General features: G+C 40.4%; 1 protein-coding gene across 1 annotated transcript; it reads left to right on the top strand.

Annotated features, from left to right (window-relative positions):
- Positions 1 to 1,223: 1,223 nt before the first annotated feature.
- On the top strand, positions 1,224 to 4,722 carry LOC310866276 (cerebellin-3-like). Its single transcript, XM_083775850.1, has 4 exons — positions 1,224 to 1,420; positions 1,970 to 2,047; positions 2,690 to 2,824; positions 4,421 to 4,722. The coding sequence occupies exons 1-4, from the start codon at positions 1,330 to 1,332 to the stop codon at positions 4,699 to 4,701; spliced, it is 585 nt and encodes a 194-aa protein (XP_083631976.1). The 5' UTR covers positions 1,224 to 1,329; the 3' UTR covers positions 4,702 to 4,722.
- Positions 4,723 to 10,009: the final 5,287 nt, after the last annotated feature.

Raw genomic sequence — 10,009 nt, forward strand, 5'->3', positions numbered from 1 at the left:
TGGACTGTAAAAGAAAGCGTGGTTTGTTTCCATTATATTACCTGGTACTCTCTCAGTATTTACACAAATATTTACCTGGTATTTACACAGTAATTACGGTGGAACTGGACTGTAAAAGAAAGCGTGTTTTGTTTCCACAATATTACCCTGTACTTACCTGGTAATTGTAGCTTCTAAAGAGTTGAACAATGGGCAATAAGTCTGATAATTACATCGTCTTTACCCAGTAATTAGAAAGTTGGACCACACGTGACATTTCCATTAGAATTACACCTCCTCACACACGCCACCCTGTGACAAATGCGCTAAAACAGGTGAGCTGTCAAAGATAGATTTTAATCTTTACAAAAACCTCAGTGAAATGTGTAACGGCAATATTGGGCTAATATAGGCTACCAATATGTACGACACAGCGATTTACGGACGGAATGAACGTTGTATATATATATATATATTATATATATATCTGATCATCTACAGTCGACAGACAGACCGCAGTGCTGTAAACAATGCAACAGTAAACAAGAATAAAAATAAAATGTAAACCATCTCGGTCACAGTGTTTTCTGCAGACCGGCCCCAAGCACTGGATGAGTGTTTTGCAGAAACCAAAAAGTGGAAGATGTTTTTTTTTTTACTTTTTGGTTTCTGAAATACATTAGTGCAAATAATGGAAACAAAAGAGAGACGAACTTAGTGCAAACAATGCAACAGTAAACAAGTAAACAATTATAAAACTATAAAATTTAATGTAAACCATCTCGGTCACAGGAATTCACATTATCATGTGTTTTCTGCAGACCAGTCTGGCCCCCAAGCACTGGAAGAGTGTTTTGCAGAAACCAAAAAGTGGAAGATGTTTTTTTTTTTTTTTACTTTTTGGTTTCTGAAATACACTCAACCGGTACTGGCACCCACCCGGGCCAGACAGGTCCTCAGAAGACATTTGATAATGTGAATTCCTGTGACCGAGATGGTTTACCTGGACCACATGAGTGCAAATAAAGGAACAGGAACAGTACCATTTACCATACAGTATGAGCACATTTCCTTGTAATGATGACGCAACTCATCCGATGCCCATGCTACAAGCCCAGACAATCAGGTACACCTTTGCCTTCTTGAGAATCTAACTAAATTTCTTCACCTCCGACTTCCCAGTAACTGCCATGCAACGTTGATGTGGCACCGGATAATAGTTATCATGTGACAGCTCTGGCTCTGCTTATAAAAAGGCCTCCTCTGTGTCAGTGTTAGCAGCTCTACCCAACAGGTGCATAGAAAACAGACAGTCATAGACAGACAATCACGCCGTGCGACAACGCCAAAATGTGCGAATTTCTGAGTGTTGGCCAAGTGTTGGACGCTAAGCTGGCCGAGCTGCAGGCTGCAGTGGACTTTCTGAAGAAGCAGAATGCAGGTAAGCTCTGTCAATCAGATAACTAGATTGATTTGCTTTATTGATAAGAATCCTGAATGCAGTTCACATAACACAATATTAGCATATCTTCACTGTTAAATTTAATATCTCTAAAATGTCGGGGGAACTAATGTGTCAGGGTATTATCATTTTACCACAGCTAATGTTAATGCTCAGCTGTGGATCATGGGATCTGTGTCACCTTAGCATTTAACCACTTTAACCATTATTTCAAACTTTAGCTGTTGTAAAATAGAAGATCTACAAGCTTGTGGCACGGCACACAAATCTTTGAATATATATTCGTTCACAGCAAATGTTTTTAACTCATACCTTTGCTTCTGGGGGTTCCCTGGAACAACATATTTTCAGACGGGGGCCAATATAATTACATCATTTTTGGGGTCCTTGACTTGACATAGTTTGAGAAGCACTGACATTTTCAGAAACCTGTCATGATTAAGAAGACATTTGTAGAATCTGTTATCAGGTATTAACGAAAAGCATTGAGTGAAGCCTCATTACTGGAGATGATTAATGTGTTCACAGAGCTCACGTCTAAGCAGCGAGAAACTGAAGCACAATTGACCACCTTGGACGAAGATGTGGGAAACCTCAAGAGAGAGGGTAAGTTAAAGTGATGCGTTTGTTACAACTAATTAAAGGACCACTTCACCACTTTTCAACTTATCTTCATATAATTGGTCCTCATATTCATATACCACCATTTATTCCTACTCATTCTGTGTCAGGCTTTGGGCAGTTCAGAAACCCATCCACCAGTGACATCATCGTTAGGCAGATTAATCTTTTTAAGATTTAAATAAAAAAATATATATTTTAATTTTTATTATCGTGAGAACGATGGCTTCCATTTTCACATTGCGACTTTTTCAGGAATAGAAAACATGCAGTTTCTATTAGCTTGGCTTTCCCATCAATTATGTCACTGGTGGACGGGTTTCTGAACGGCCCACAGCCTTCCTATGAGACACAGACCGAGTAGAAAAAACATGACAATTATATGAAGGTATAGGTTGAAAAGTGATGAAGTGGTCCTTTAAACAAATTATATGAATTAGACAGAATGGAAAATCTATTTGGATTATTTTAATGCTATTGATTGATTGATTGATTGATTGATTGATTGATTGAACTGATTAATGGATTAACCAAGCTTGAAATTATGTCAAATGTCACAGAAAATGTAATGAAACGGTGAGAAAATGTAATGTTTTTCTCCCTGCTCCCTTTCTCTTCTGTCCTCAGTCGGTGAGAAAGTGGGCTTTTCAGCCTCGCTGGGAGATGATGCAAAAGTGTGTATTGGACCTGCGTGTGAAGAGCAAACTGTCGTGTTCAGGAATGTGTTCTTCAACAACTGCAACGCCTACAACGCTTGCACAGGTACAGAGAGCCTCACAGAACGGGTCTTTAAAGGAGAACGCTGGATTAACCATTGTATTACAGTACCTATTTTGGGCCGCTTGGGCGGGAACCCCTTTTGGTGTTCTAAGCATTATGTTATACTTTAGATATTGAAAAATAGCCGATCTACAAGCTCATAGCGTGGCACCGAGTACTGTAGTAGTACCACGCTATGAACTTGTAGGTCTATTTTTGAAAAATCGTGAAAATGTGGTGCAAATCTTGGAATATATATTCTGTGAACGTTTTTAACTCAAATCTGACTCAAAGTCCCTGGAACAACATATTTTCAGATGGGGGTCGGCGGCCAAATACAGATAATTCTGGGGGTCTTTGACATGAAAAAGCCAAAGGTTTAGTACCACTGACATAGAAACATAGGTTTTTCTGAAAACTTTTAGGATTTAGAAGACATTTTTTAAGAATCATCCTCAGTTCTAAATGGGTTAATCTGATGTTATTATATCCAATAGAGGGGTAGAGAGAGTTAGAGAATGACATAACATCCAGAGCGCAGTGCAGCTCCGACCGTGTGTGCTGGGTCTTAGGCTAAATCCCTTTAACTTATTTTTGAGCGGTGCCTCCGCTCCATTAGGCTTCGTGCACACCCTCCCCAATGCTTTTCCAATGGAAGTCACGTGGTTTGAGTGCATGCCTTTTGTCCGACGGGGCATAGGTCCGATCCATTGGTCCCATCACTACCTACCCCAAACCCTCACCCTAACCATAACCGCGAGCTCGGGGCAGCACACCTAAACCTAACCCCGAGTGGTCCGTCGGACCAAAGTATGCCTCCCACGTGGTTTGACCAAACACTTGTGTTTGATTGCTGGGCGCGTTCCTGGGGGCGTTTTGGACGTGGGGCGGCTCGCCGGAAACGGGCCGCCATCCTGGGTGCGTTCCTGGGGGACTGGATGTTCCGGGGACCCCCGCACAGTACACTACAATACAGTACAGAGCACAATAGAGTACAGTATAACTATACCAATAAATGTATAGTTTTTTCTACACATCTGTCTTATATGAGACATTGGTCATAATGACCAAAGACGTTGCATACTGTATATAGGGCTCCATTTTCATCACTGCTAAACCCTTATCCCTAAACTTCTTAGCCTTTTTTTTTACTATCTTGAAAAACATTTTTGAATAGTTCAACTAGCCAATCTACATTGACACTTTGTGAGCTTGTAGACTGGCCATTTTAACTATTCAAAAATGTTTTGCAAAATAGTAAAAAAAAAGGCAAAGAAGTTTAGGGATAAGGGGTTTAGCGGTGACAAAAATGGAGCCCATAGTGTTTTGTCCAAAAGGGGCTTCTGTAACAAGGCGAGCAAGCCTATAAGACCCACCGTACATGCTCTGAGCTGCGGTCCACTCCGGATGTTGTTTTTACTTTATGTTTTTCACACCAAAGGACCCCCCCCTTAGCTGAGAGAGAAATGAAGAAACACATGATGTGTAAAATTGTGTTGCCGATGAAAAAGTTTCATAGATCATAGACTTTGTCATTCCGTCGTAACCATGACAGATTAATCGAAAACACTATAGTGATTCCATATTGCTGACTTGCAGGTATCTTCACTGCTCCGTGTAAGGGAGCGTTCCACTTCATCTTCAAAACGATCGGCTTATGTGTTTACAACTCGGGGGCCTATCTGGCGAAGAACGGCCAGCGTCAAGTCAGCACCTGGCGACCCAAGGGAAACGGCCGTGACACCGCCACCCAGGCAGTGATTCTGCCACTCGATGCCGGAGACACAGTGAATTTGGTCACTTGGGCGGAGAATGATCAACTATTCGACAATGCGTACCGCTACTCTACTTTCAGTGGCTTTCTGCTCTTCCCACTGTAGACATTCCCCAGGGTTCTCAACCTTTTCAGGCCATGACCCCTGAAGATATTCATATTTGAACTGTGGACCCATCAAAATAATCATATTTGAACTGTGGACCACCCAAAATAATGCTTTTCAGGTGCAGATCAAATTAAACACCTTCCAACAAGTATTGAAGCCTTTCTCGCCTTTCTTTTATAATTAGACTTAAACAGTGGTGGAAAAAGTACTGATCTTTTTTATTTTATTTAACTAAATGTATCAATACTGCTATATAGAAATAATTAAAAGTCAAAGTCAAGTATTTTAGATTTACTTGAGAAAAAGTATTGGCATAAAAATCATACAGTACCAAAAGTATAAGTATATACATTATGCAGAATGTCCCATTTCACAAGTTCAATAAGTATATCTCTGCTGAAACCACCTAACTCCAAAATGTTCATTTTTCATGAAAATAAAGAAAACCTTATATTTGGAAAACAAAGCATTACTGCCTCATCAAAGTTGGTGTTGTGACTTTATATATTGTCAATCCATGAGACGGGGAGAGGTGGTGGAGTTAGTTGCTTTAGCAGACAGTTTGAGGGTCAAATGGAATTAAGAGGTTTTGCCCGAAGCACTTTTTAACACTTTTCCAAAAAAAATTATAATAACTAAAAATCTAAAACCTCAAAAATTGAGTTAGGTGCATGGTTTCCTCCTGACAGCAACGATATTAAATCAATGCATGTTTTGTAATCAAAATCTACAAATTCGTTTTTGAGATACCTCGAACAAAACGGGACATGGTTTTTTCATATCTTTAGGATGTCGATGTCTCCTTCATGAAATTGATTGTCCAAAGTTTTACTTTTACTGCAAAAGTAATTAAATCCATGAAAGTGACTCTCCACATAGGCCAAAAAATGCCTATCCTGAAAGAGGGAGTTCCAACCAAGTATTACATCCTCTATCATTTGTAATGTTTTTACATCATACACAGATAGTCTAGAGGTAGTGTCCCTAGATTCCAGAACAATCACAATGTCAATATTGTACTGTGAATCAGCAGCCTTTTAGCCTACGGTATACATAAAGCCTTTAATACCCCGAACGCCCGGGGTTATTTAATCCATTAAATCATAGCGCCCAGTGATTTATAGCAGCGGAGCACTTTTACAGACGGACCGGATGTTATAATGCAGCACTCCTCCCAGCTCCTTTAGCCACATGTCAACTGTCAGAGGTTTTTCCGACTTCCAGGCCTGAAGGATTAACTTCCTAGTTCAAGGTTCAAGGTGTTTTATTGTCACATAGATGTACAGGTACAGCATTGAGAAAAACGTTCGTTGGGTGATGCTCCACAATACACACACAAGTAAAAATTTAAAATAACAATTTAAAGTATAACATTTTAACAAGTTTTAAAAAGTTTTAAAGGACTCAGGTCAGTATACAAGGCCGTAATACCACGGAATGTTCAATGTTAGTATAGTGTAGCGAGCAAAATGGCCTGGACTTATTTTGAACCTGATCTGGTTCCACCACACCGAAGAGTGCAGTTAGAGGTGCCAGGGGGAAGTGGTTAGCTATTAACTATATTAGCTATAACTAACAATGAATGGTAATTAAGCAGTGTAAATCAATTCTCATTAATCCAGATAGGCTTAATTTTACATGAGGACACAACATGTATTGTTTTATTTTTACATGAGGACACAACATGTATTGTTTTATTAAGTACCAAGAATGGCCACGGTTATCAAGGCTATTCATTCTGAGTACCTACAATAGAGCTATGCTTAGTATTTTATCATCATCATCATCATCACCATTAGATTTGCTATAAAGTTAGCTAAATCAATCTATTTACAGTATCTGACATGTTTGATAATTATGATATGATATAGTAGGCTAAATGTATTGTCAGTTTGCACTGAAATTGGTCTTGCGACCCTGCAGCGGCCTTTGTGCAACACATACACACATTTGACATACCACAAAAAAATACAATTACATACATAGAAACACTGGGTAGTACCCATGTAAACACAGTGAATATAGTTACCTGGTAGCCTCGATACCCAGGCTTTCATTTCGTCTGCGCGAAAGATGAAAGCCTGGAAAAAGCCGTGGGCTGAACCAGTCTAAAAGTGGGAGTCAACCCTTCCGGGTGGGCGTCGCTCTAAATTATGTGACGTAGCGCTGCACTAGGGGGGAGAGGAGGGGCCGGGGGTGACGGACAGATCGATGAGATCCAATCAGGGTGCGCGCTTTTCTGAGGCGCGACCCTCCCATCTAGGCCAGAAATGTCTCTGCTTAGGTCAGGCTAGTTACCTGGTAGTTGAAAATACTTGATAATGACCTAGTACCTACTGGGTAACTTGCCCTTTTCATCACAAAATTAAAAGAAAAATCTGGAGACCCCCCTTCCCCCTGGGACACTGCCAGGTACAGACCAGGGGGGCAGTCAGCCAGATATTTCGTGAAGCCTCATTTGAAATCGGTAGTTCATATAATGGCCTGTTGTGGCGCTGGACTGGACCCAAAAAGCCCCATAGCTCCATAGAGGCCCATGTATTTTGGCCCAACTTCACCTAGACTGTATTACCTTAATAAACATGGTCATGAATACTTTCTTCTTCCAGTCACTAGTTTAAAGTCTCATTTCTAATGTCATAATATTCTTTTTGGAAAATTATGGTCCCATTAATTAAAAAAATTACCATAAAGAAAAAAAAACATTGCGTATGTTCTGAGGGGCGTGGCTACCGTTACAGTCTATGATCGGGATTCCCCTCCCACTCGAGTCAAAATAAAAACCAACGGAGAAGAAGGGGGGAAGTCCCGCCTCGTTGTCTGGGCAGCCAATGGCCAGCTGGTCCAAAACGGATCTAGAAAGATGGCGACTTACATCAGGAATTACCATATTATTACAGGCTTCATTTTACGTTCATGTTAGACCCGTGGAACGCTTTGTCCACATTTTACGTTCATGTTAGACCCGTGGAACGCTTTGTCCATATTTTTTACAGTCTATGGTACAGACCCAGTGACAATACCAGTGACTATGCATAATGACAGACAGACAGACAGACAGACAGACAGACAGACACACCATATATGCCAGAGGTCACTGTGCCCTCATGCCTGTGTGTGCATGCATTGTGTGTGCGTGTGCATTGTGTGTGCGTGCATGTGTGTGTTTGTGTGTGTGTGTGTGTGTGTGGTCAGAGGCTTGAGGATTATAGGGTTGTCCAAGTATAAGGCAAAGCAGCTTGCAACATACTGTTCAATCTCCTCCATTATAGGCAGTCGGTCTATTTGGAGGAGAAGGTGCTTTTTGTACCCATGATTTACTTTCGGTGTTGGTAATATGACAGACTGAAGTGACCAATGTTGTCTGTGAATAAGTTCATGTGTTGCCTATATTCTGTACATTTAGGGCTTGTTTGGACTCAAGCACTGAGACACGTGATGTTTCGAGTGCATAGTATATCAGAAGCAACTGAAAATATTTGTGTCCTTGATAATGTATTTTATAAATGTGGACTCAAATAAAGAAATCGAAATGTGTGTGTGTGTGTGTGTGTGTGTGTGTGTGTGTGTGCGCGCGTGTATGGCGCTCCATCCGTGCCAGCCTAAACGCAAGACGCGTCACCAAACCGCGTTAGATTTTTTTAATGCGTGCGTGCGTGCGTTCTGCGCAAGTGCCACAAAAACCATATAGCATTTGCACTGCGCATGGCCGCGTTGAGTTTTTTTAATCACGCGTGCGTGCATGCATACGTCCGTTTCGCGCAGTATGGCACCGCTGCTTTGACGCATGCTTTGACGCATGCTTTGTGGCTTGCAGCTCTGCACCGCGTTGCAGAACGCGTTCGCGTTCGCGTTCTGTGTACTGTACTGCATCGCGTCGTGTTGTCGCGTCGTGTAGCCTAACAAATATTTAAAAAATATTTAAAAATATTTAAAAAATATTAATATGAATTATTAATTATTATTATAATAAAAAATATTTAAAAAATGAATAAATAAATATATATATACATATATAATAATAATAAAAATTATATAATAATAAAAATTCTAATAAATAATAATAATAAATATTAATAACTAATAATAATATTATTTAAATTAATAAAAAATAAAAAAATAATAATAATAACCGCGCAATCAATCAATCAATCAATCAATCAATCAATCAATCAATCAATCACTCACTCCACACCGAACAGCAACCCGTCTCACTTCTCCCCCCTCTCTTTTTTTTTCTTTCAGTGTGTGTCTGTGTGAGAGTGAGAACGGAGTTCAATGGACTTATCGCCGAAATAAAGGTTTTTTGTAGCTCACTTTAGACTGTTAATGTAGCCTACCATTTCCATAACATTCTAATGGATTCCATTTCCAGTGGTGGTGACTGGTGAGTAGCTCCCCGTTTCCTCTGAAGTGAAGCTATGTCCAAGACCCCAAGTATCGTCCCCGTTCGGTGTCCAAAAGAACAAACATAGCCTACATATATATCCATGCACCCGCTCATGGCGTGTCTCGAGCTTAGAGCTTAGAGACAGCTCTGTTATTTTAAATCTGACACAACGAGGAGCGCCGCTGCCGCACTGAGGGACGGCGGTTATAATACTAATCATTTTGTAAATCAAATAGCCTGCAGTGGACTGTAACATTGCGTGGTCAGATCATACAATACAGAATAATATGGATCGGTTGGTGACTATATGACGTTGATTAGGTCTAATGATTAGGTTATTCATCGCAGCCATGCTGGGTTTAACGAGATGGCTCAGTCTCAGTGCAACTGTTTTTGTCATGTTGCAGTCTATCGTTTGATAATCCGATTGATTTATAAAACATTTAGCATTATGAACTGAAGCAGAAGCTCATTTGGTGCGCCGCAAAACAGAGGCCAGCCAGCGGTACCGTGACCACACCGTTCACTTCTCTCTGCCTGCACAGTCATAATCCATTCCAAGCCCCCCGCCTCCACTCACACAAGTGAATCGCCATAGCGCAGCCCTCTTCATAATAAATACATACTTGTAGGCTATATAGCCTACACATTACACAAATAACAGAATTGCTATTTTTATTGTAATAACATGTGTGTGTGTGTGTGTGTGTGTGTGTGTGTGTGTGTGTGTGTGTGTGTGTGTGTGTGTGTGTGTGTGTGTGTGTGTGCGCGAACTTCGAGACGAGTTGGTGACAGTGGTTTGTATTTTGATTTGAAATAAATAATGATGAATAGATGTCTACTGTTCATGCTTGTGTGTGTTTTTTTTAGACAATAGACCACTTAGCAATTGCTTTAACTATGAAAGAAATGAAG

This window comes from Protomyctophum parallelum (genome assembly GCF_964188405.1).
Source record: "Protomyctophum parallelum genome assembly, chromosome: 10".
NCBI lineage: Eukaryota > Metazoa > Chordata > Actinopteri > Myctophiformes > Myctophidae > Protomyctophum > Protomyctophum parallelum.